Source organism: Scomber japonicus, chromosome 2 (assembly GCF_027409825.1).
Source record: "Scomber japonicus isolate fScoJap1 chromosome 2, fScoJap1.pri, whole genome shotgun sequence".
NCBI lineage: Eukaryota > Metazoa > Chordata > Actinopteri > Scombriformes > Scombridae > Scomber > Scomber japonicus.
Genome location: NC_070579.1, coordinates 30756680 through 30784617, shown reverse-complemented (window position 1 = coordinate 30784617; position 27938 = coordinate 30756680). Strand labels below are relative to the sequence as shown.

The following is a 27938-nucleotide window of genomic DNA, read 5'->3' as shown; positions in this document are numbered from 1 at the left end:
AAAATATTACCTAGTTGTGCCAAAAGAATGTTGTCTTACTGATCACTATGAGATTATTAATGATTTCCTATGCACTGTTGTGAGTCTGTATAGGCTTCTAATGTGGCTAAGAATTTAATTTTTGGGGGTATATTCTTTGTTATAAATGGATGAAATTGAGAGCGATTGACTGGCCAGGTGGAGAGATTCTTGCTGCCTCCACCCTGTTCAAGAACAAAGTAGTATCAGTGCAGCTTTTCTCTTCTCTCTCACTCTTTCATGATTCTTAATCTCCTGGCAGCTGATAAGTAACTTCTTTACTAATGCCAAGTCCTGACTGGACAAAGTAGATCTTCTTCATTAACCAGTGGGTCACATGTTAATTTTTAACGCTTGTTTAACCAGATAAGCACAATCCCTCTGTATTTACAGTTTGTGGGAGAATTTGAAACTATGTGCAGATTAAGAGGGACAAGACAGCAAACAAGATTTAAAATACGTAGGCCTCTTCTCACCATACTATGTAGTTTTGTTTCTTATTAGCAAAAAATAATCAAGGTTTCTACATTCACTTGAGCCTTAAAGGATGACCCAAGTACTGCTTTACCAAAACTTGTCATCAAATTATAATTTACGAGAAAAAAGCTGACACTTCTGTGGCATTTACAGCTTATTAGCTGAACTGTTAAAGTGCTGGAGACGACAAGTACTACGGTTCACTTCCCAGTGTTGACTTTCCAACACTAATCCCACCTCAGAACAGCATGGTGTCTCTCCGAAAATCCCACCAAACCTTTTAACCCTGACATCAAAAGCCATTTGTTGCCAGCAGGGCTGCCGGACCAGGCCACACCCATAACAAGTCGCAACACAATCTGGTCAAATTACAACGTTCACCTCCCCCATTTCTACCCTTAAAGGGCACCTTAATATCCCCTCAACCACCTGGCTGGCATCAAAGCCAAGAAACCCAGTGCTTAGCAGGGAGACACATCAGCAACATTTTTGGCTTTCATTTCCTTTGCCGCAGCAGGGGTGCACAGGGACATGCCAAGGCCCCAGCTCAGTCTGAAAGAGAAAAAGACGGTTGTAGACAGGGAGTCTCTTTTGCAGCCAATAATGTCTGTAATTTGTCCACAGATTGAGGAGAGAAGAGACAAAGAAGAGCCCTTGGACACCAGTCTTTCAGCTAAAAGCACATTTATGCGCCCGCGTGTGTGTGTGTGTTTGTATTTGTGTGTAATTAGAACCGTGGTGTTACAGCTCCTTTGCTTGGCTGTAGGGTTACTGGACCTCTCCTCTTTCTCCCCCTTCTTCATTGCCACCCAACTTCCATCCGTCAGCTGCAGATGTTAGGTTTGGCACGACAACGGATCGACACAGATGTTTTCACACACGCGCACACACATAAAACACGCACATGCAACGCATGATGTAAAACAGCATTGAATGTGATTCCCTGCGTTACCTTTTCATAGTCTATGTTCCATAGTGTTATCTGCTGGCCTTTTATGCCCTCTGCACATCCAACATACGCTAACTGCTGGAAGAGAGCTGTAATTTGTAAACGATTTAACCTTTTAATGGAGAAAAGATGAGGTTGGCTACAGCTGAGTCCCTCTGGATGTGAAGCCAGAGAAGAAAAATAAGTATTGGAGCTGTGATTTAGACATCATTTAATTATACTGTCCAATTATCTGTGTATTTCATGTACTGGAGTGATTTGTCGGTTGTGTGTACGCCTGAGTGTGCACTTGTTGGTGGATTCTTACTTGTGGATAAATGTGTGTGCATGCGAGTGTGTGTGTGTGTGTGTGTGGTTTTCAAAACAAGCTGGTGCCAAGGCTTAGCTGATAGGCTAATTAAGCTCACCACAGGGAATAAATGTTTCCTCTCTGCCTGCCATTTGTCACACCTGGCACAGAAATGTCACTAGGAAAAGAAACACACACACACATGCACGCACACCAACACTGGGCGCAGCAGACGCACACGGCGGAAGAAGTGCTGAGGCGACAGAGCTACTGTGTGAAATGGAACAAAAAAAAGGGGGGAAAAAAGAAAAGAAAATGAGACACAGACACACAGTAGAAGAGAAAACAATGCGGAGAATTGCGCAAATGAAGAAAAATGACTTTAAAAAAAAAAGACGAGTGAGAAAAGGAAGAGAAACTGAATAAAGAAGCATGAAGTGAGCTTCAACAGGGAACATTCTTTCTGAGCTCTGCCAGACAACAACATCCTTGATCAAACGCTGTTGAGTGTCGCCTGTTATGTTTTCATTCAAATGAAATATGAATAACTGATGTTTCCTTCAGCTACCTTTATGTTTACATATTTAATACAGACATAATTGAGCACCAGTAACCCTCATATACCATTGCGTGTCACTGCTGCTTTTCACTTTAAAGTCTTTTTAATGAATTCATCTGTAACATTAATTGAGACCTGGAATTGCTTTGACACTAAATACTGTAACGGTGACTTGAAATAACTTAAGGAATGGAAGTGATGGCGGAAAAAAATGCATTTCATGTTGATATTGACAGAGAAACTTGTGTATGATGTGGGTCTTGTGGTCAGTATCGGTGTCGAAACAAATCTGCCGTGCCGTAACAGTATGTCCCTCATCAGTCGCTATGGTGACAGAGAGGGGAGATGACATGCAACAAGGGCCACCGTCAGAGCTCAAAGCGAAGATGTTGCCTTTTATGTACGTTCCCACATTAACATTCAAGTTGTTTCTACTCCTCATTTTCTTGCCAGAGGCAGCTTTACGCAACTTCATTGTCTATTCAAAAAGAGTCTTTCTGACAGAACTTTATAGCATTTCTTTCACATTATCTTACTAGAATACTCACAAGCCATCCATACATAAATATCTCCATTACTGGTGATTGTATTCTAAACTTCAGCCAAAGCTCATTAGAAGTTACAGCAGTTAAAGTCAAGTTAAATCAAATGACTATCTTCCAAAGTTTCCTTGCTGAGCCCTGGCGGAGGGATATGTCTTGGGGCGTTGCATTTCACTTGTTGCCATTACACAGCGGCGGCAGTAAATCCGCGCATGACTGCCAGAATGAGGATAGCCTCTTTATTTGTCTCAATCAGACTGTTGAAGCCTTAAATTAGCTTCAGCTGAACTTTGGAATGTGTTTTTTTTTTTTTTTGCACAGAACAAGCACCGTGGATTACACTGTCGTCACTCTATAAAAGGGTCACTTATCACAGCCAGAACGGGCAGGAAGAAGGAATACAGGGACCAATAACTTATAATGTAGTTATAGCATGTGAGTCATGTTTTAAGTTAGACAAGAACAAGGCTGAGAGTCTAGCAGCTCTGTGAGGCTGTAATCTAGGTTATTAAAAAAGCTAATATCAGCATGTCCATTTTAAGTGTTATGCATTTTCTAATTAGCGCTAAACACAAAGTACAGCTGAGACTAATGAGAATGTCATTAGCTTAGCAAACATTTCCAAAAAATTTATGACAATACATTTAATAGTTGTCAAGATATTTCCCTTAAAACCACAACCTCTTTATGGCTCTAGAGGGCATTAGGTCATTAGGATTCACTGTCTAGACACTTTAAGCATATAACAGGTGGATGGAGACGTATCGACAGAAGCCACAGCCATCACCGAGACCCTCTCCGTACAGCTACAGCTATATTAACTCACGTTTTCTCTCTTTCAGAGTCACACACTAATAGATGAGCTGCTTCACACTGAGATCTGCTGTTCATTACAGGCGTGACAGCTTAAGTAGAGTGTCGCCCCACAGCCATTGTTACACTATCACCAATAGCCACCGACACAGACCCTGCTGCACAGGAGAGCAGAGCACCACACACCTAACGGTACAGGAGATTTAAGGTTGAGATAAGGAATGATGGCAGAAATTATGTAAAGCCTCCCCCGGCTGAGTCAAGATTTTAGGAGAAATTGAGAGAGAGAGAGAGAAAAAAACCAGTCTCTGTTGTTGCAACCATTTCTTGCTAGATTGAAACAAATGACCTGCTGTTGTTGTTGTTGTGAAGCGCAGCTCTGAAATGGACGCCTTCTGAACAAACACTGCAGGCTTGGATAACACAGAGTGTGTCTGAGTGCTGGAGTGTGGCACGCAAGCATTGGGTGGGGTGGTGGGGTGGTGGTGGGGGGGGACAATTCACTTTCATTTCTGCTGGCTTGAAAATGTAAACTGAAACTGCTTTTCATTTGCGAGCGATTATTGTCCAATGGATTAGATAAAACATTCTTTTCAGAGCTGGAGTTTTTCATTGTTCAAACTTTGATGAAACCCAACTCTCTGAATTGATTGCGGTTGAAAGTGAAGTAAAGGTTTATTGCACAAACAGTGTGAGGTTTTTAACTCTAGTGTGATGTTGCCAAAGCGTGCGTGAAATGTCGTGGCTGTGCAAGTCAATGACGACTGTGAAGCCTCGGCGATAGAGATGCTGCACCAGACTGGATTTCTTTTTTTTTTTCATCCAATGCTAAAATTCATGCATGCCACATGGTATTATTTCCATGGTTCACTTCAAAGGGAAGTGGAATCAAAGATCTTGTACTTTACTGAAGCACACTGGCTTCAGAGGCTGCCTTTTTCATCTTTGTTCCATTGAGTCCTCTTATCTGTCTCTTGTCAACATGTCACTTAGTCATCCTTAACTAACACCGATCGTGGTACCAGCTGTCCTTCCTTCCTTCCTTCTCCTCCCTTCCTCCTCTTCCTTCTCTCGCTCGGCTCCCTCTCATGGTTTGTCCCGTCTCTTTCCTTCCATGCCATCGCTGTCGTTTGCTCTAATACACGCTACATGCAGTCTGACAGCGTCCGTATGGTCCCGTCCTGTCCGGCACACTACAAACATGTTGGCCCCATATGGAGCTTCCCCACAGGGGGAATGGATCTGGGACGGCGGGTGGAAGTCAGCGAGGATGCTAGCGAGATGAGGCTAATAGACTTCCTTAGTGCTATTGTACAGTGATGCTGTGGAAACCTTAAGCTGCTTAGACTGTAAGGTGGGACTATTTTGTTGAAGCTCTGTAGCTTTCTGTCCCAACTTCTCCCTCTTTCTTCTTTTATTCACATTTTCATTTCAGTTTCATCAGGAAGTCTGACGAATAGACAACTTTTTTTTTAGGTGACACTTAAAGCTCCAAACTTTCAGATTCACTACATTCACACATGTCATTGAAAACACCCAACATCTACTCAAATGGTTAAGGGCAACACCGACTCACTATGTTGTTGTTAAAGACCAATGTTCCATGCAGCAGTGATAAAAGAGAAGAAGAGCAGAAATCAGACAGTATTCGAGCTTGCGCCTCTTAATCTCCCCTCCTCCGGCTCAGCCTAACTGACATTTTCTTAATTTATTCCTCTCAGGATTCCAACATTTTAATTAGGTCACTCCAAATCTCCTCCCACGCAGCGTTATTCCGAAAAACTTTTTATTTCATCATGTTTGTCATTTGCCTCCTTCGTCTCCCATTCTCTTGCTCTCGCTCTCTTTTTCTTTTTCGTACTTGTCAGTTTTTGCTCAGCGGGTTATCTTACTAATGATGTACAGTGGTTTTCCGACCAAATCCTTCCGCTGCCGAAAGTAAATACTGCAGAGGTGAATATATTATTGAATCGTGGAATTAAATAAATGAGTGGGTTTAAATAAAGAAATTTCTTTTCTGTTTATCCGTGGTGGCAGAGAATGACAAGAATTGTGATGGACAGAAGCGCTACTGTCAACTTTAAGATTTCTAGATTACGTGTATGCCTGATGTCTGTACTGTGTATGTATGTAGTTTAGTGTGTACAACATGTGCGTGTCTAAGTTTCTAGTTTGCATGAGTGTCTCCTTGAGACTGAGTTCCTTGTTTGAGTGTGTTGGTCTGTTCTCTACAATAAAAGAAAGTGTGTATAATCTGTAAATTGTCCCTCGGTGAGCCAGGAGTCCTGGCTTATCTCCAGCCTCAATGGAAGCAAGAGGAAATTACTTTTCTACAAAGCGTCTGACAAGGCAAAATCTTTTACACGTTTTCCATTGGCACGGCAGGACATTTACTATGACTTAAATGCTTTGCTGAAGGGATCTAACACATACAACTGAGGTGGTATCTTTGTGGTTGCAATTCTCTTTTTTTACAATCAGTCGGTAGATGTATGCGCCCTGACACACCAAGCCAACTGTCGACTGTCTGGTGCCACCGGAACATAGTTGTACATCTCTGTCCGAACACTAACTGTAGTTTGTAGTGGTGCGCACTGGCTCTACTGTAGTCAGTTCTTGTTATCCATGATGATGGTGTTTCTTCTGGATTAAGAGCTGTCATTTTCTAATGCATAACCCATACACGTATGGTATGCGGCCTACTAAAAATGAACAGTAGTTGTAGCATTTCATTTCTTTTTTCTTGTTCATTACTTGAAATGGAAACTTATCAAATACATCCGTACATCTTTGGACTCCCAATCTGAAATAAGAGAGTGGATATCCTTGGCAACAAAGGCTAACAATGGACAGCTGTTCATGGGCATTTTTAGATACGCGGTACACCCTACAAGTTGTAGTTTTTTTTAATATTATGTTTTTTGTGTATTTTTGCCTTAGAGACCAACAGGAAACAGAGGGGGGGATATGACGTGCACACACATGACAACACAGGTCCCTTGCTGGAAGCAAACCAGGGACGTTGCCATTATGTGGCATATGCTGTAACCACTCGGCTACCAAAGCACTACAAGTTGTACTTTTAACCATATTTAATATCAACATCCAACATCATAATAAAAAGCTGCATGATGGGACCCCTTTAAGTTCTGCTTGTTCAACACACATGACATGGATGTCAGAATTACCAAATCAAACTAATTGAAGGCTGACAGCAAAATAGATAAGGAGTGTTATCAGCGTAGACATCAATTTCACAACATTCTTGAGGCACAATAATGATCACAGTGAACGAATTGTAAGTTTTTAGTTCAATGCAGTCACTGCTAAACCACAGAATAACAAAGGAGCAGAGACGTCCATTGTATCAGTTCATTAAAAATAATTGCTATAATGTTTAAACTTGTGGAGAAAGTGATGTGAGTAGTATAACTTTGTAGCATTTCTTATCTTTATTTAGTCTACCTATTAAAGATCAAACATTACATTAAATATGATATTATAATTCCAAATAAATGCTTGACTGGACTGGCTGTTGCAAGCAATATCACCTATGGGGATTTACTTATAGTTTAGTTATTGTTGCAGTATCAGCTCCACCTTAATCCCAGTCTAGTAAAATGTGTTTGGTGAGACGTAGTTTTACTTTACATTGTGAGACATGTAGGTTTGTGTTGCTGCAGCACGCCTATGATGAGACACTGAGATCAAGCACAGAGATGCAGATGAAACAAGGCGATTGAAATTACAGGGAAATAACATCTCATTTATTTAGCTGACACACTAATCCACTTCTTTTAGATCTTACAATCTTGGCGGTTCCGCTCTTACTCTCTGATTTATGCAGCAGGAAATAACATAAGGCTTAGGAAGTCCCTATGTTTCATGAATGAGTGCGCAAAGAGACCTTCGATTTAAGTCTTTCCTGGCTGAGTTTTGTCTACATGTTTGTATCCTGTTATGGGGACAAGAGGTGGGAGGGGGGGGGGGAATTCATGTCATCCCATGTCCACATAGCATATACGTATGAGTCTATACACAAATTAGGGATGAAAAGGCATAGGAATACACACCCAGGCACACATGCAAATACAGACACACCTGCCATTCCCACACACCCAAAAGTCATTAATTAGTTTCCTTAAGTCTGTCTGGTTTAGAGACAGAGTGATTCTCCAGTCCTCCAGAGGAATGCCAGTAACATCCTGTTCCACCACAGTCCGGCCACCACCGATCCGACTTTCATACCCCAACTCCCGACTCGTACTGCGATACCGGTTTGTTGACTGCGCTCAATGCTGATACATACAAATGAATCAGAGCTGTGCTACTTTGCTATAAGGCCCAAGGATTGCTAATCCATGACCTTCTGAGAAAGATAAGCGGGGAAAGTCGGCTCTATCTTCCTAACGCTGCAGTGAGGGTTATGAAGGCTGAGCTCTAGCTTTGTAGTCTCATGTGTTTGAGAGTTTCGGCTAAAGCGGCTCTCTGCAACTGCAGGATCATGCTTCTGCGCTGCATTGAGAAGAGATTCGGCCAGATGCGTGTAGTAATTATGTGGTTAGCCTTGGCAAGTGGTGAAGGCTAGCTGATTATTGGTACAGCTGATACTTTTTGGTGCTAGACGGCTACAGAGGTGCACTGTGTGGCAAACTGAAAACCAGTCTGGGGCAAAACTCCCTCTGTCTGAGAGGAAACTGTTAAAAAAAAAGCTGCACAGAGCCTCTTCTGTGTGTGTATGTGAGTGTGTGTGATGCCATGAGGAGGAGTACCTTTACTGAGGAGTGTTGGGATGGCTGAGGTTCACTGGGTTCAGTCACACTGTGAATGTAAAGACTGCTTTGTGTGCATGTGTTGTGTGTGTGTGTCTGGGGGGCGTGTGTGTGTGAGATTAGACTTGTAATGCAGCCAAAAATTTAACACACATTTACCAAATCAGTAGCCAATACCACCCCCCACCCCCCAAATCCACATGCATACAAACCACAGCCGTCTGTGACCTCTAAAAACAAGACAGACTCCTCATTTAAGAGTTCAACCATCCTGAACAATCATTTTAAACTACAATGAAACATACAAACAAACATTCTCTGTTCCCACTGTATTGTATGAGAGATTTAACGATTATATAATGATGTAAAACAAATTCCAATACAAAGTGACACATCAACCCAAATGCTTATGAGTACATACGGAAACCATATGGGATTGTCACCCTACTAAAGACAGCCTCTGCTGCACTAATCACTCTGACATAGCAGATGCACAGACTGAGGCATTATTGGCAAAATTAAAGCTACTTTCCCCGCTTTTCACAGTGTGAAACAGCTGTCCCAAATTGGAAAGAGTTGTCTAGAGAAAGAGGAGAAAAAAAAGAGAAAGAGAGGGCAATGAGGAATGGAGGAATGGCCTATAGCCAGACCCCCGAGCGACTCAGATCAGATCCCCCAGAGTTGGGGATTAGGTTTTTGATCCAGATTTTAGGCTGGATTTTGGGTTTTTTCCTCAAACTGGGCTCATCTGAAATTCTGAGTTTGCTCGATGATGTCATATTGTTGTGCGTGTTTGTGGGAAACAAAGAGACCTAGAAAAGTGCTCATGGCCATCGCTTGGTATTCCGAGTACGTTGCAGCCGGTGCCAGCCACAGAAGGAGGAGTTAGCGAGTCCGAAAGCATCAATTTGTCAGCAAATCCCAGCAAAAAAAATCCTCTGGGGCCCCTGGGAGCCAAAGCAGGGCACTGGCAAGAGCACAGAGGGCCTGGGGTGACCCAGCAGGGGCTAAATACACACAGCTGTACTATGATATGAAAAGCATACAAAAGATGCATATATCATTCACAGTGAGTGCATACTAATAGTGACAAATGTATGACAAACGTAACGTCCCTTTTTACATGGCCCGCTCCCACAAAACACCATAAACAAACACACAGCTGCAGCGTTATATTAACAGCTGCTGTAGAGAAGGGTCAAAGACAGTGCACGTCATGCAGCCTGTGTCCTCTGAATCATCAGGCCCACTGCAGGCTGGGACGCCATGTGGAGCACAACACACACTCACACACACACAGAAAACCAGAGAACTCTGTCACCTTCCCTGACCTTTGATGTTCAATGTAGCATGCACATATCTCCTCCTCGCTCTCCCCCACTTCTACACACACACACACACACGCATAGAAATACACACAAACCCTCACAACCCCTTCATCTATTAAACATAAGTAAAATCACACAGGATTTCTGTGCGATACAAATATACAGCATGCAGTGCACACGTCTGTTGGCATGGGCCCTGCTGGAAACATTTTGATCTCAGGCATCCCTGACACTCAACACATACACTGCATTTATAATTCATCATATACAGTACAGCAGCTTCCCACAGGGAAAATGTTCTCGCTCGATTTGTAAAGCCAAATTAATGTAAAGGAATTTACTGCGGTGTCACTGGTGTGCACGAGCATCGTACAGGAAGAACAGAATCAATTGGACAGCGCGTGTGTACAGAGAACGCTGCATGCAGGAAGAATTCAAGATGTATGAATAAGAATATTCCACAAAAATAAATGAAGATTCACCTACACCAGTATACTGTAGCTTTACTACATGGGAAGAAAATATGGATCAATTCAATAAGTTGACACAATATGAAACCACTTCACGTACCTTTACATACATAAGACTGTCATGGCAACTTCAAACAGACGTGTCCTACTCATACCAAGTATATGTACTGATATACACTATATACTGACATGAACTGGTTTCTGGTCTTTCTTCACACTGACACGTATAATATCACATCCAACGATTTCAGCTCATGGTCCGCTTACTCGCTTATTCCGGAGCTTTCGACCATATCACACAGTCCTCATTAGCAGATGGTGCTTAGTTTGATGGAAAGATTGGACATCTGCACTTCCTTGGCTGAAATGAACTCCTTCTGCTGGTGAGGACCATGTGACACGGTTGAAAACTCCAGAATAAGAGAGTAAGTGGACCTTGGGCTGAGATCGTTTTGTGAAGATTGAAGTCTCAAACTCTAATCAGGTTAGAAACCTGATAAGCCTTAATCCTGGTTTTGAAAACCACCCGATATGTTGCTCTGTTGGAAACTGAGATAGGGTTAGGGTTAGGGTTTATTTGCAGGTTTCTGATACAATTTTATGGGTGCAGGTGCAACATCAACTTGAATCATGTAGTAATGGGCTAGTAATACAAATAATATGATGGTGAACAATGTAATGACTCTGAACTGAAAATCTGACACTTGTGATGTTGGAGGATTTAACATTTGATAAGATACAGAGGACAACCCACCAGAGAATTAAGAAACACAGAGTCCAGACAGCCAGAAAACAGCTGAGGTAACTAAGACAATGAAGAAATACAATATTTACACCTGGATAAAGAAAAATACACATATTAATGCTCAGTGTAAACAGGACGCAATATGATCGGAGTAGGTTCATGATCTATGGGTCAAATGTCATTATCCAGAGAATATATCTAGATACAGATATTACCAGGTAAATGGGGCCAAAGACTCAAAAGCATAGCCAATCAGAAATTTGGATAGTGCCAGAATCATGCATCCAGTGCAGAGTCTCTCTGTTCTATATACACATCACAAAAATATAATATTATAAAAAACAATATAAACATACTATCTGTATCTTTATTGTGTGGTTAATCACATTTCCTGCTGCCGCTGTCACCAGAGATTCCCTATCAGGTATCTAATGAAAAAATTTCAGCCGAAGAAATATACAAGCTATGTTCCGAGTCTATTAAGGAAAAAAAAGAAAGAAAAAATAAGAATGGGAATAAAAAAAAAGGTTAGCAGAATAATTCTGAGGAGCTAATAAACCTCACGCTCATTAATCTCCATTGCTGCCACTGGACATAATGCCAGTGAAAATATAGTCCTATTCCTTTGATTATTCTTCCCACCTCAGAGCAACACGCTCACATCAGGCAAATAGTTACCAACTCATTACGATCCTCCTCTATAGCTGTTAAATTGCAGTCATTTGTGTCTTTTAGGCAAATAGACTGAGTGCTAAGCAAGCAGACGTGCCCTGGCTGAATTATAATTGCCTTGACCAAATCTCTTTCTCAGCAGTTAAGACAATTATGTCCGCATACTTTATATGCCTCTGGAACACATGTGCAGGAGGTCAATATTAACAAACATCACGGTTGCTTGCGTCCATACTAATACTGCTGCTTGCTGCTGTTTGGCATGTACAGGTATGCCAGTGTTTCAGCCCCACAGATGCAGCCGAGCCTTGTCCACAGATGACCTCACGACAGCTTGTAGGAAGTGTGAAGACCTACTTTGCCCTCCGTAACAAAGACATATTCATCCATCCACTGGATAAACAGAGAGTTACATGACAAAAAAGGTTGTTCTAAGGCCTGTTTGTTGAAGTAAAACAGACTTCACTCGGAGCAGTTAAGGGGAAAGTCGAGGACAAAGAGAGAACTCAACAAAAAAAAGCCCTAACCCCCCCCTCTCTGAAAGCTAGAAAAAAGAGCGGTATTGTTCTTTATTTGAGCTCGTATACACACACACACACACGCGCGCACACACACACACACACACACACACACACAAACACAAATAGAGTGCTGAAACCAATAAGCAGTCAATGATTTTCCTAATGGTTCTCCTCCATGGAAAGGCAATTCTCATGAGGATGGTTAAAGCACTAGAAGCCATGTGTAAACTCCCCTCCGACTAGCAGCTCCCAAACACACACAGACGCACACACCAACACACACACACACACACACACACGCAAGTCTAAGACCCGTCTTGGCAAGCCCTCGCTTTCCTTTAACCTCTTTCTCTCTCTCTCTTTACATTTGAGTCTGTGAGCCTCTGAGTCGATGAACACTGTCTCCGTTTTTTCCCCTTCATGCCACAAAGTCTTTTCTTACTTTCCTCTGTCTCATAACTTAACCAACTTTCCAATATAGCTCGGCCACAATTTGAACGTTTGTCACATAAACCGACGTCCAACACGCACCTCCTCACCTTTAACAAACTGCCTTCGATCGCTGTGGAGGGAAACACGGCTGCCTCTACGGCCTATGAAAGTTTAATGTGTATGTGGGAATACATGAACATGAGAGTATTTTGACTTATAAAGTGTTCAAAGCATAGGAAATCCAAAAAATGGGCTACTTGAGAATAATCTCAAACTGTTGCACAAAAAATTATCAAGCTTGCCTGCTTCCTACCGAGGAAGCATGAATGCCTTAAGTATGTAGCAAAAAGCCATTTGACATTATGCTCACACAATCAGCCATCCTAATTATCTTCTCTTCCTCTTCCCACCCTCCCCTCCCAGCTCTCTCTCTCTCTCTCTCTCTCTCTTTCTCTCTCACACACACACACACACACACACACACATGCACACTCACACCGGGTTTTCAGTACATTGTAATTTCTGTATACCTTTGAGGCATGCCGTCCAATGAAATGAAACAGAAACGGGAAGGATGGTTGGAGACGGATGAGAGGAGCGAGTGGTGGTGGTGGTGATGGTGGTGGGGGGGCTGGAGAAAAGTGAAAGAGAGGAAATGGGAATAAAATAAGTGGAACGAGAGCAATTGAAGAGAGAGAGAGAGAGAGAGAGAGAGAGAATCGAGTGAAAGAGCAGGTCAACTCCGGTGGCGGCGTGTGGAAGCGTCTGCCGAGCGTTGCTGATGTGATGGCACGATGATGATGGTGTTGATGATTCACCGCTGGTAGGAAATCAGAGAGAAGAACGTATTATTATCACGCGGCTCAATTACAGCGCAATTTCTCCCCGGCAGCGACAGCCTCTGCAGGGCTCCTCATTGAAGCTGATTTGGGAGGCCTGCAGCGTCTGGAGGACCAGCGAGCGACTCGGCGGCACGGTGAGACATCCCCACTCGAGATGGGAGAAGAAGTGGAGGCAGGAGAGGGCGACCGGGGAGAGGAGTGGGTAGCACGCGGGGATGAAGAGGGTGAGGAAGTAGACGAAGAGAGAGAGAGAGATGGGACGCAGACACGAAAGGCCCACATTAAGACCTCATAAGCTCGCACTTGTGGGCGTGCGAGGTGTTCGGCAGAGTGGAGGCAGGCAGGAAGTACAGACAGGATCTAAATGCACTGCTGATAGAGAAAACACCTGTTCAGTAATGAGCACGGGCTCACCGGCTGGTACTGCTGGTTTAACATGAATACTGAAGAGCAGCTATTCATGTGGTGCAGAGAGTGTTTTATAATTTTATTTACTCTCAAAGTGTGTGTGTATGTGTGTGTGTGTGTGTGTGTGTGTGTGTGTGTGTGTGTGTGTGTGTGTGTGTGTGTGTAGTGCATGAGCCAAGGGGGAGGGTGCAGAGAGATGCAGGCCTTTGAGTGTGTGTGTGTGTGTGTGTGTGTCAGAGTGATTGTGTGGGTGAGTGTTTTTTATGATGCAGGAAGGAGAGTATATTTTTTGATTTTTATGCATTCTGTAGGTGTACGCTTTTAGCACTAAGGGGACACTTGAGCCCATATGTACAGTATTCTTATGGATGCATTTGTGTGGATGTATAGGCAGTTGTGTGTATGTGTGTATGTGTGTGTGTGTGTGTGTGTGTGTGTGTGTGTGTACGTGCATCTCACAAGTACATCACAGCTGCCTCCAACATCCCGGGCAGTGGCGGCCCTTAGGCAAAGACAGCCTCAGCTGAACTGCTTCACTGACCTCACGGCGAGGGATTACTCAGTATGACCTTGACTGTAAACCCAAACCCTGATTCTCTCACATACAATGTACCGCAAGCTGTGTTATGAGTACCTAATGGTTGAAATATGAGGTCATTCTGTAGCTATGACCTGCCAGGTCAAACTGCTGCTACCACTAGGGCTGGGCAATTAATCAAAAAATAATCAAAACTGACATTTAGAAACTCTAATCGACTTCATTTTGCTCATGTCAATTAATCGTGGTGTTCACTGTTGCCATGACAGTAAAGGTTGCATATCTTTAAGGAATTTGGAAACTTGTCTCCAGTGATCATTTGAACCCAAACCATGATCTTTACATAGTTCTAATCAAGTAAACTAGACATTAACCACAGCGTCACACCTTAAAACATCATTATTTTCACTCCCCAAAGATGATTTTGATTTTTGTCCTAATTGCCCAGCCCTAGCTACCACAATTTCAAATATTCTTGCAGTAGACATTAACAGCTTAACTTCTTTAGAGCTGCACTGTATGCTCATTGTTTTGGTTGAACAGCCTGCAACTCTACATATCTGATTAACTTTCACCACTCTGATCCAACACCGAACTCACCAAACCTCAAAGTTGGCAACTAGCTGGTGAACATAGTGTTACAGTCAGAAGCTTAAGTGCCAGATATTTCCCTCAGGAGACGGTGGAAACCAGAGCAGAGCTAAAAGAAAAGTGAGTATTCATTCATTAGATGGATTAAAAAACGAATGTTTCTGCTGGATGTGTACATAAGCAACGGTTTGCTAACACATCGCCATAGCAACTTTATAACGTGATATGTCAGTGTTGTCTTTACAGCTTATTGCATTGTTCCCAAAGGGCGAAAAATCTATAATGCAGGTTCAATGTTAGATATATTATTTTTCATGTATGTATACTTTCCATCTGCTCTTTCCACAATATGAGTGAAATATTATTTTTTTTTAAACATTTTACAAGATATTGAAAAGTTTCTCTACAAACTCTCCTTCATTTAACACAATAAACCAAAGTTCTCCAACACAGCAGCAGTTCACTACACCACCACACCAAGGGATTCCTTTTGTATCATTTTATACATATTTTGATGCATTTTTCAATGACACAGAAAGTTTTGGTCCTTGAATTTAAAATAATAATCACAGACTGCTCAAAGACTCTGTTGAATAGCATTATGGCAGCAATCAAGGCAGCAACCACTCTTATGTTATCCAGATGTGGAAAATATAAAGAGATATATGTCACAGAAGCAAGAATAAATCAGGGTCATAAATCAACCTGTTTTAAGAGGCAAGAAATAAATGGGATTATTGGACAGATTTCTTCAAACCTCCTTTTCGGTGTTAGATCAGAGCCCCCCATTTAGAGATGCTTGATCAAAACCAGTTTGATCGATGTCTTGGCATCAGCTCACCTCTAAGTCCTAAACTTCACCAACAGAGGGGAAAATTACAGACCTGATCCCTGTATGTGTGGAGCCTATTTGGACGCAGGTTAGTTTCCAGAAATGTTCTCAAACCACACTGTCTTTTTTTTTGCCAGCCGGGGCCCAAACTACACTAACAAGCCTTCAAAACCAAAACCGGGTTCTCTCGAGGATTACTCCGGGATTTGACTTGACGTTGGATTTATAGAAGGGATGAGACGTTTATCTTTTCTTTTTCTTTTTCCTCCCCAAACATTTTTTCTTCCAGCTTTCTTCTGTCTTGCATATCTGTCTCTCTTTCTCTTGCCTGTCTCGATCTCTCTCTCTTTCATTCTTTCTCCTCTCACTTTCTCTCTTAATCGCCGATAGAGACGAGTCTTCTGGGCGGTTGGCATTCAGCTCCAGTGGTGAGAAGGGGTGGGGTGGAGGGGGGGGGGGGGGGGGGGGGGGAGTGGTGGGAAGAAGAAAAGCGCCGCTGTCAGTTCCTCTCCTCTTGCTCCACAGGACTGGAAGGACAAAAGCTTTCCCTGACAGGCCGGAGCGCCCCTATCGCTACCCAGCTGATGTGTCATCACCCTGTGTCTTCACCACACTGCCACGTACTCTTTTCTCTTTCTGTCACAAACCCCCCTGTCTTATTAGACTAACACAATACAAGGGGATTAGTGTATGGTGTGTTGAGGAGGAGATAGCAAGGCAGTGGCTCATGCTCAGTGTCATTAGTCTGCGTGGGTGTGATTACATGTTCTTGTGCATTTTGCGTGTTACATGTGGATCAGCGTGTTGCATGTCAATGTAGCAGCGCTGCAGCGATTTCACAGAAGTGGGCAATCTAGCGTATGCTTCCTCAACGACGAGGCTGTCAAGTGTTTTTCAATTTAATGTGACCATAACGGTTGAGAGACGAACACACTGCATACTGTCTAATGATCCCCCTACAGAAGTCTATTCATAGTGAATGCTGCAGGGGACAAAGTAAAGATGCTATGATAACGTAACACTGGATGAAAAATCAGCACCAAAAAGGATATATGACTGCTAGGCCATCTGACCTGATGGGAACTTGCTACTGCGGCTTCCCATCATGTCACACCTCTCCCAGCTTGGCAGCATACACCAGAAGGAATTCACTCATATTTCATTATAGAAAAAGACTAAATGATCCCCCCCCTAAAAATTCAAGTCACCGCAGAACTTGTGCTTCAAAGGCAATAAATAAAATATTGCACGTTGTTACAACTGATTGCTCCTCTGCTTGCTTTAAAAAGAGATTAGAGTCAGCAGAGGTCATGTTTTAGCTTTCATGTTCAAGGAATCTCAAAATTCTAAAACATTTGTTGAGCATACAAATTCACAATCCCAATTAGAAATTAAACACAGTTACTCATTATTTTAAATTATAGATTCAAATTCTGTCTTAAAACAACAGTCACGTGCCCAAACACTGAAACATGTTTCTTCTCATTGTAATCATTGCCCCAGTTCAAATTTCCCTTTGGGGACAATAAAGTATATTATATCATATTGTACTGTATTGTTCATACTGACAATTTAAAGATCCCTTCCAAACATACAATATCAGTGAAACAAGGATTTTTATACTAAAAAGACTAAATTTGTAACATATCCACCTGGGTTGACAAACCTGGACAGCTGAAGCTACATACTAGCTTTAAATAAACTTATATGATGCTAAAAAGGAGAGCTATGGATCATTGACCCCCATCACGTTAAAGGTACATTAGAAAAGAATCTTTTAATGGCGAGTATGGACTGGAGGTTTGATTACAACAGCAAAACCTGTTTCAATGATGTTCACCTGACCTTCTTTTAAGACAGATTTGTTAAAACTGAACCTACACTGTAAACTTACAGTATATTACTGCAGGTACAGTATCAAACTGTAAACCTCACATTGTACAGCACACTAATGCACTTATTTTTACAGTAATTACCTTTTAAAGTAAATTATAGTAGAAACACTGTCAAAAACCCATAAGATACTGGCAACCACAGCTGCCAGCAGTTTACTGTAATTTTTCAGAGAAATTTGTTACAGTCTGAAAGTTGGTTGCTAATCTCTTTTAGAAAATACAGTAGATCTATTTAAAGGGATAACCCTGGCAACAGCAGGGGAGTACAGCGATTGGCCTAATAACCTCTCCATATGGTGATGGTCTAGCCCCAACCAGTGTGTGTGTGTATGCAGACTTTTAGGTCTTTGCTAAATATCAACATGGATACCAGACTTAAGATAAAACTAATTCAGCCCCCCCCCCAGCTCTGTCTTGCTATCTCTCTCTCTCTCTGTGTCTCTCTCTCAGGGCTGTCTGCTAAGCCTCTTACCTATGGGATTATTGGCAACGCTAGGTATTATATAGCTTCATTCATCTGGATGATGCGTTATTAATGTGTTGGGGAATGAAACCATCTGTAACGGCGGCAGAGGATGATGGGAGGATGAGGGGAAGATTTGGGGAGGGTGAGGTAGGGTGGGGGGGGGACAGCTGTCTAACAGAGGCAGGAGAGATTTCTGGCCTGGAGGTGTCATGTGTGTGTGTGTGTGTGTGTGTGTGTGTGTGTGTGTGTGTGTGTGTGTGGACTGTCATAGGCTACATTTGGGGACAAATTTCAGACTTCGGACAAGTTCATTGGGGATGGTTTGTCCAACTGGGTACAAAAGACATGTTCCCAGTTTGAAAAAACAGACTTTTGGGTCAGGGGTTAAGTCTAGGGTTAGACAAGTCTGTCAATGTACATGTATGTAATGTCCCCAAAAGTGACCATAATGTGTGTGTGTGTGTGTGTGCCTGTGTATGGACAGGTTGACACAGAGCGATGCAACTAATTGGTAGTAATAGTGAGGCTTGTTGTAACAGACTTGACAGGACAGAGATGAACAGCAGTTATGATCTTTGATTTTGCAGTTTTACAGAGGAGGCATACAAAGGCATCAAACTGAACACAAAGCGCACGCAGACATGCGGGCATACACACAGTCTAATAGACGAGGAAGGACATTTTCGTGTTTGTTAAGCCCCTTTCAGACATGCACATCACTCAGGAAATGCACTGCCAAAAAAAGACCCTGAGTTAATTTTCCATGAAGGTCTTTCTGGTAATACGTCTACTTTTCCCCTTTCAGACATCTGTAACATTGCTGGGCTTCATCTATCTGTTAAAGTCATAGCTGTTTTTTTTATAACTTTATTTTTCAAGATGTGGGGCAACACAGTGACATATAATCAAGGTAAAGGTGACAAACAAAAAAGGATAGAAGGACAATAGCAGAACTAGTAAAAGATAAAAGATATACACATTTATGAGCTTTCAAACATACAGGCAACAAATTAAAGAAGAAATCTAAGATAAATACAAGAGTGGAGAAACATAATTAATGCATACAGGGCAATCCTATGTTATTGCCTACAGAGCCACCAGATCTAAACCCAAATGAAAAATAGGCACTCTCCAACACCATCATCAAAACCCTGCATCTTCTGGAAGAATCTCAAATTTCTTGTCTTGTTAAATCAAAACTGTAAAACCTGAAACATTCAATTTATGATGATAAAAAGTGAGCAAACAGCACATCCTCACATTTGAAAAGCTGGAACCAGTGAATCTTTGGCTTTCTTCTCTCGTTCATTAAATGACACAAACCATTCACCGACCATCAAAATGAATCAATGGCATTTTAATTGGTATTTTGACAATCAAATAATAATTCTCACTCAATATTTAAGCAAAAATCCCCCGAAATTTTCTGATTTCAGCTTCTCAAATGCCAAGGTTTGCTGCTTTTCTTTGTCATACATGATAGCAAATTGAATATAGTTGGGTTTTGGACTGCTGAAATGGACAAAACCTGCTGGACAATGACTCAGAAAAAACTGACACTGAGAAACAGAAGCGTTCACACCAAATACAAACACGCAGATGTTGATAGAGAAACGTTGGCATGTGTTTAGGGGGCTGATTAAGTTTCATCTCTAATAATGACAGTTGATGGTAAAGGCCTAGTCGGATTTCGCGTGCTTATTTTTTAATGAGACAGACTAAAGACGTTCAGAGATTTCCAACAACGGTAGCCCTGCTTTTCATGACTGCATAAATAGTGAACATATTAGGCTGATCTTAAACCCTTAACACACTGTTTGCTATTAAAATGATGATGCAGTTACCCATTTGCCCTGTTAAATATAATATGATAATGGAACTTGCTCTACTCTAATCGCCTAAGCAAGAGTCAACATAATTGACAGGACTGCGTGAGTCATGCCGGGATGTTCTCTGCTCCCGAGAGTGTGTGTGAGTGTAGTATTTCTACCATACTGACACCTGTTGAATAGCTATCCCTCCTTTACACAAAGTCAGCAAAGAAACAGAGAGGGGGGGGGGGACACAGAAAGAGACTGCTGCCTCTGCTGTAAACAGATTACATGGATACCACACAGAAGAGACCTGCACTACATTCAGCACCTGTACTAGAAGGACAGTTTAGCAGGGATGTGTCTGTGTTTTGTGTGTTTGAGCTGCTATGGCTACCCGAAGCTTCAAGTCTACAAACTACACATAGTGGAAAGTTTTAAGATTCCATACTGACGTTGATATTTTTGAATAGGAGTGGGATCGGCTCAGTGAAATAACATGACAGGCTTTTGTACGGTGAGCTGCATTATGATAATGATGAAATGTTTTTTTCCGTGTTGCGGGTTTTTTGAAGAGAGATGGTGTCATGTATACAAATTACACTTCAACATCAAAGTGTCTCGGGGTTTTCGATGCGTCTCTTTCAAGTTTCAGGTGCGTAGTTCCTTCCCTCAGATCTGAATGTTTCCACCTCTCTACCGGTCTAACAGCACTTGAAAAAGAAGCTCTTAGTGAGTGTGAAGCACAATGACAGATGGATGGACTGACAGGCAGGCTGTACTTTACTTTTTCCCCTCATTACAGGTTTTACAGAACACTATTGATTTAATGATTGGGACGTTTGAAATTTTAAATCACACAGTGCATCTACTTGGTTTGTCTGGACTGTAATTATACATGTTCAAAAGGTCTGTTTAAAGGAGAATAGCTCACACTCTCCAAGACGATTTACTTTTGGGGAAGTGCCAATTTATCTGCCAATTACCACTGCTAAAGTGGCTTTGCTATCATACAAAAACTAGCGGTGACAGTGACTGGCACCTAAAGTGGCACTGGGACAAACCGCACTGCCAAGGACGCAACGTGAGAAGCTCAATCTGGAACGTGTGGGAAAGGTGAGAGGGAAGGTCTATTAAACATGTTCAGAATAAGATGTTTGTATTGCTCATTTATATCTATATTACATATTAGGCCTATTACTTTCAAGCTTCAACAAATGAGAGCTGCATGTCCAAATTCATTTGAATGCAACACATGTAGCCTAATCCAAAATTAACATTGTAGAATTGTTTCCCTTGCTGATCCGCTTGAGTGAGGTTAAGCTAACGTTTTACACAATCAGCTAACAGCCTCGCTTTCCCGTGTAGGTAGATAGATTGACAGATTAGACTTCATTCATCCTGAAAGAATTTTAACATGGCGTCAAAAACCCAAACTGCTACCTCACATTACTTCCCAAATGCTGTGATGAGTATGATTATCCATTCAGTGCAGCTTGCTACTTTATGCCATTTTTCGTTAGCAGAGTGCAACAATAGCCAAATTCGGAAAGGGCAACGGAGCGTGCCAGAAACATTCAAAGCGAAACTGGAACTTCTAGGTTCAGTTTCAGAAAACCCCGTTGACATTTGTCTTGTATGTTGTGTGGTTCACTCCATGCATCTAGACCAGACCTCTAGACCTTTAACCAGCACTGTTTCCCATAAGTCCAAGACCATCACAAGTTAAACATCACATCTTAACAAAAAGAGGGAAGTCCTCTCTGTAATAACAGCAGGACAGAGAGGACTGAATGGTGGTGATGTTTGACAGCAAGAGTGTTGGGGAAGTTTATGGATATGGCACCCACGCTGCTGCACTGTTTTTTTGTAAGTAATCATTATTAAACTTTGTTAAAGCCACAAGGGTTTTTAACTTTTAATAGTGAGTGCCGTAGAGGAGGCCAATTTGTCTTACAGCAGTGGTTCTCGAACGAAACTGACACAAATTAGACCACAGACCCCATTTTGATTTGAAGTTTGTGTCCCAGGGTCCCCCACCTGGTAAGATATTTGCTTTTAGATGTTTTATTACAGACACAGTGTGAAACCCATGACCAAAATAATTATACCATGTCATTGTGTTATTTATGGATGGAAATATAGTGAAAATAAATGATTCCCCTTTTTGCTGGGGAACCTCTGGAACCCCCTCAAAAACCCCCCGGGGATCCCCAGACTCTGAGACTCATTGTCTTAGAGTACTGAATGTAAACTCTGAAAATATGTTTAATTTTTTCAGAAATGCTCAATGAGAGACTGTATTGTATGTAACTATAAACACTCCATCTGCTATGACTTTACACCCCCTCTTGTCATAGCCTTTGACGTAGGACTATGTGTTGCTTCTATCGAGTACAAAAAGAACTTTGTCATGAGTCTGTGTGTGTGTGTGTGTGTGTGTGTGTGTGTGTGTGTGTGTGTGTGTGTGTCACTATAAATATGTCCATGTATGTGGGTGTGTTTGTGTGGAGCTGCTACACTGCGTCTTCGTACATGGTATTTGATGTTTGTGCAAGTGTTGGTGTGTGTGTGAGTGTGTGTGAGTCAGCGCTGTGATCATGGACACAGTGGAATGAATCATTGTGGTTGTGGTGATTTTTGGAGAATAGACTGGTAGAAACAATAGATCTCAGCAAAATTGTTTCAAAATGTAAAAAAGGGCACAGTGGATTTGTTTAGTACTGTACATTATTACGATTTAAATGATAATCCAGCTTAATCGAAGTGTTGTTTGTGTCAATAATAATCCATTTTATCAGTTTTGCTGAATATCAGAGGCTCATGTATTCCTATACAATGCCAAAAATACCCTTAGGGATTTTTTTTTACTGTACCTACTAACAGTAAGAACATTAATATCAGGCTATTTATGATCACAAATGGGAACCCCCATCATGGGACACGAATTCAGCACTTCCTTCCACTTTATGCTTCTCTAATTTCTCTATTTTGCTCCTCATAGAAAGCACTCCATCTTCTGTCAATCAATCACAAACTATTCAAGTGAAATATCTGCTGGCATTCATTTCTTTGAATAAAATATGTTTGCAGCAAAGTGCCAAAGAAAACATCTTCATAATGAAACATAATAATCTGTGGTTTATACTACCATTTAATACATTATCACTCTACTGTAAAACAATGTAGAAAAGAAGACAGAGGAAAATGTGGCTTTTCAGATGGTTTGTAATGTCATCTTTACCACCGGAAAGAATGAGGAAAGCTCTGTAATGGAAAACGTGTAGCCTACATCAGAGGTAATGTTATGTGTATTACCATGACTAACTGGGAAACTCTTTACAACATGTGTGAGCTGGACACTCGCTGGGCATATGGGGATCATGACAGTATATGACTACTGCGGCAGATGCTGACTACCAGATGTGAAGCCAGAGGCTTTTTTAAAAGCTTTACTCACTCTCCTGCTGAAGGTAGGTTGGTCTTATTCTGGCACATTAACCGTATTTTACATCCATCACCAGGACCGCCTTAATAAGCACCTATTAATAATAATTGTGATGCTATCTCCTGTAATAAATTGATGTCAGGGACAACAAGATAGAATAATAAGTGTAAAAAATTCTAATGGGGAATCTGCAACAGGTAGCCATAGTCTATGTAAAAACACTTAGATATCAATTAACATCACTCATGGGATTATATAGATATATAAAGCAGTGGAACTGTGACCAACAAAATGTGGTGTCTGTTGGACGAGAGAAGAAAACGTCTACACACACAACAGGAGACATCCACTAATGGCAACTGTAGCTCCTGCCTGCTGGGATGACACATCCGAAGCTATGCATAATGTCTCCATCCGACACAAGTTATCACAGAATTTCTGCTATTGTCACACTGTAGCTTTCGGCTAATTCTATTCTGGATCAAAGTGCTGCTCTCCCCTCTCTGAGGCGTGGTGCTTCATATAGCATCAGTTGGCGCTTATGCGTCACCCTTTAGGCTGGACAACTCTGCCTAGCCAAGCCACACATTCATACACACAGACACACACACCACCCACGAGGGGAGAAAGAATAAAAATGCAGTGATTAACCAGTTGAGGGAATGCATGTGGCCAAGGGTGATCGGTTGAATGTTAAGAGTCCAGGGGCCACAGAGCTAGTCGACAATCTGACAGGCGGGCAGCAGGCGAGCTGACTGGCTGGTGGACTGGCATCAGGCAGTGTGAAGTGCCTTGAAGCAATGGGGATGAAAGCCCTCTTTAAAAAGGTCACGGGTGCAGATCCATGGCATGTTTTAATAATAAAACACATTTGGAGGAATCTGTGTTGACGCAGCGTTAATAGGTTCTGACACGACTGATCCTTTATGAAGAGGAACCAGAGTGTTACTGTGTAATTAATTCATGTACAAGCCTTCTAGGAATATTACAGTAATTCCAACAAATAACATCAATACCCGCAAGTGTTACACTGTAAAGTTACTGACGAGTCCCGACAGGACTATTACTGGCATATTACAATAATATTAAATTAGAGGAATATCAAATTGTCAAAAAATAGACAAATGACTCAAATATAACCCTGTCCTTGGCATGACTTTGTATTGTGAGGATGCCGGCAGGTGGGACAAACAGTCCTACCAGAAGGGAGTGAGTCACTGTAAAATCTGCGGAGGAGACAGATGATACAGTGCAGGGCTGTGAGTGACTGACTGTGAGCGGAGGCCACAGTTTATCATACTACATCACAGCCAGTTATCTGTTGATTGCATGGTGGCTGAAGAGTAGGCTATCGTAGAAAGGATGGCAGCTTTATGAAGGGAAAATGCTGCACGCCTGCCAGAAACAACTGCGTCCAATTTCTTTAGGGCACCGTAACTGCTTGAGAGACCATGCAAGCGAGAAGCTCAATTTTCGAGAATTTAATTCCAGACATCAGGTTGTGAAAATTAATCACATGCTGCGCAGAAGCCCTGTTCAAATACAAAAACCTGCTCACTGTGAAGCCTCCAGGGGCACAGGGCACAGTCAGTGGAGTCTACAAATAAACATTTGGATTTTTTGGCACCCAATTTTTAAATTTTCAGCAAGCAAGGCATGGCATTAGCTCCTCTTCCTCTGAAAGGGCACAGCTCCACAGGCTATCTTAATTTATTCATTTTGTGTGCAAGATGTTCATTATGCAGGTCTGCATATTTGCTTTGGCTCCACACTCACATCTATCTTGACCTTTTGTGTTTCACAATGCCACTACCAATAAAATTGTTTGTGTTTTTGCATACAACAGATGACTCTAATCTTTGTACACTCATCAAAACCAACCCGGCAAATTAGGTTATGTCTCCATTTGGCCTTGCACAGACAATGCTGAGCCATGCAGCTACTGTATTTCACTTAAAAAGCCAAATAGACCATGACAGGTATAGGATAAAATCCAGAGTCAGTGACTCTGCTGTTTAGGCAGCTCCTCAGCTGCTATCTTAAAGGATTTGCCCTGCCATGCTATCACTCTGCCCTAGAGTGAACTACACGCTGAGTTCAGATTTCATACTCAGCTTTGGCATTTTAATCTGGAGTCTGAACTGGAGTGCGTTCATTCAAACGGCGCAATGAGGCTCCAGTCCTCAGCGAGCAGTCCTCCCCAGCATCGGAGGAGTGGAAAAGGCTCGCTTGCATCTGTCTGGCTTCAGACATCCTATCATTTCCCTCAGAGGCAGCCTCCGTTCAAGTGACAACAATCAAACACTCATTCATTTTTAGGCCCGGTCGTGTGCTTGTCTCTAAAAAAGCGCAGAACTGGAGATGTTTTGACCTGCCTGCCAACCCCTCCGGGCTTCATCCCCGGAGAGACAGTGTCTTTTTTAGCGGGGATATGAATACATTACCGGCTGCTGTATGTGGCGAGACGCCCCCCTCCCAGGCGGGGGAAGATGCTGCCGCCGCTGGACCCCGTGCTGGAAATAGTCGCTGCCAGCGGCTTTGTTGCCCGCGACCCGGTCCCTCTTCTCCCGCACATTGGAGCCTCCGTTTTCCCTGTCTTCGCCGGAGTCGAGGCTGCTGAAGTTCCACACAATCAGCGTCTGCACCAGCAGCACAGTGAGGGCTGCTATCAGGGCGGACCGCGACCGGCGGGCCAACCTGCGAGCACACAAGCCGCCAACCATCTTCGCACCGGGCTGCACGGAGCTGGAGGAGCGTCTGTGGCTCTGCGCAGCGCGACGGGAGCAAGGAGTGGAAGTAGAGGGTGGACGAGGAGGAGGAGGTGGTAGTGGTGGAGGAGGAGGAGGAGGGAGGCTGAGCTTTACGGTGGCGGAGGCGAGGAGGAGCATCGAGAAGGAGAGGCAGAGGGCCACCGTGTGGTGAAACTCGGTGAGAGGATGATCAGCGACAGACATGCTCCAGGCTACTGCACGACTCCTTTGTCTGAGACAGGCTGTCTGTTCTCTGCGGGAGAAATTTTAATCTAACATTTTATCTTTTTCAAGAAGGAATTTGATAATCACCAAATGCACAATTATTATTAAAAGAACAGCAGGAATAAAAGGCGTCCAGAGGTCCTTGACAGACAAACTGGCCCCAACAGAGGAGTAGCTGTCCCCAGACTCAATATTGCCTTGGGCACCTTAATTCTTACATACTAATGTAAGATTCACTTATTTTGCAAAGATTATCTTCATTTTACACCACACTTGTAGGATCCCAGCAGGAAATTAACGTTTTCCTCCCTGTTTTTGTCGAGGTCAGAAGCTGCGCTGCAGAGCTGATATGAATTCAGAGATTCTCCTCCTGTGATGCCCCCCTGGGCTGCTTGGGTGGTCAGACATCTTGACTTTTCATCGCAGTAAAAGCACAGGTGTTACTAATTATATTAATGATAGCTCTGTTATATTGTAGGGTCTCAGTAAGTCATGACAGTGTGACAGTGAGCCATGATGTACAATACCAGGAATATTAGGAAACTGAGGCAGCTAAATGTGTTTCACTTTCAGCCATCCAACCATTATTATTACACCTGTGCTTGTCCTACTGTGACATGTCATTATGTCCTCCAGGCCTACATTTCTGTGAGCACTGGTGGCAAACATACAGAGACTCTCACTGAGATTAAGATGTAATTTATGCTAGACTCAGCAGAGACAACAAAAAATATTGAGGAGACAATTACAATACAATAAACATGATTTCTACATCAAAGACAACAAGTATCATTAGGGGTATATTGAGAGGAGAGTAATATTTGAAATCTTCAAAAGGACTGAGAGATTTTGATTTCAATATTTTTTACATAACTTATTCCATTTATATTGATCATCATTTTAAATGTTTAAAAAAATAAATAAATTCAGTTTGAACACGTGTTACAGTAGTATTTTGACATGATCTGAAAACATAATTAATGGAACTGCTGCTGTATTTTGTATGGGAATACGTAACTTCTTTAAAATGTCAAATAACAAACTTATTTAAAGATATTAACTGATTTAAAAGTTCTTTTGACTGATATTGTAATCACTCCCACAATTACTCCACAGACACACAAAAACCATTCTTGCAAAATTAGGCTTAATTGGCCACATACAGCTACAATCACTATGATTTGGCTCCTTCACAACTGTAATTGGGTTTATTGCACCTGAAATCTCTAATGCCATTGATATTTAATCATTTCCCTGACACTCTACATGATTAAAAAAGATGTGACTCAAACCTGTGATCTCCTCAGGTTTCTCACTGACAAGCTCACATGAAATCATTTCTCCAACCATACCGATGGACACTTTCTGAATGTATCTATACATTCTGACTGGTTAGAAACCAAATGAAAAGCAGTCCTGCATAATTTTTTCCATATATGTAGATTAGTCTGTCCGTGTTTGAAATGTGTTGACTGCATACAGTAAAACTACAAGATGTGTTAAAATTATGATGTTAGTGTCTCCCGTCTTGCCAAGAGTTTGTGT

General features: G+C 42.1%; 1 protein-coding gene across 1 annotated transcript in view; it reads right to left on the bottom strand.

Moving 5' to 3' along the window:
• xylt1 (xylosyltransferase I) overlaps positions 1-26141 on the bottom strand; it is a 75415-nt gene extending 49274 nt beyond the window's left edge. Inside the window, exon 1 of the mRNA XM_053336112.1 lies at positions 25863-26141. Coding sequence (XP_053192087.1) covers positions 25863-26141 — 279 coding nt within the window. The remainder of the gene's footprint in view (positions 1-25862) is intronic.
• Positions 26142-27938: the final 1797 nt, after the last annotated feature.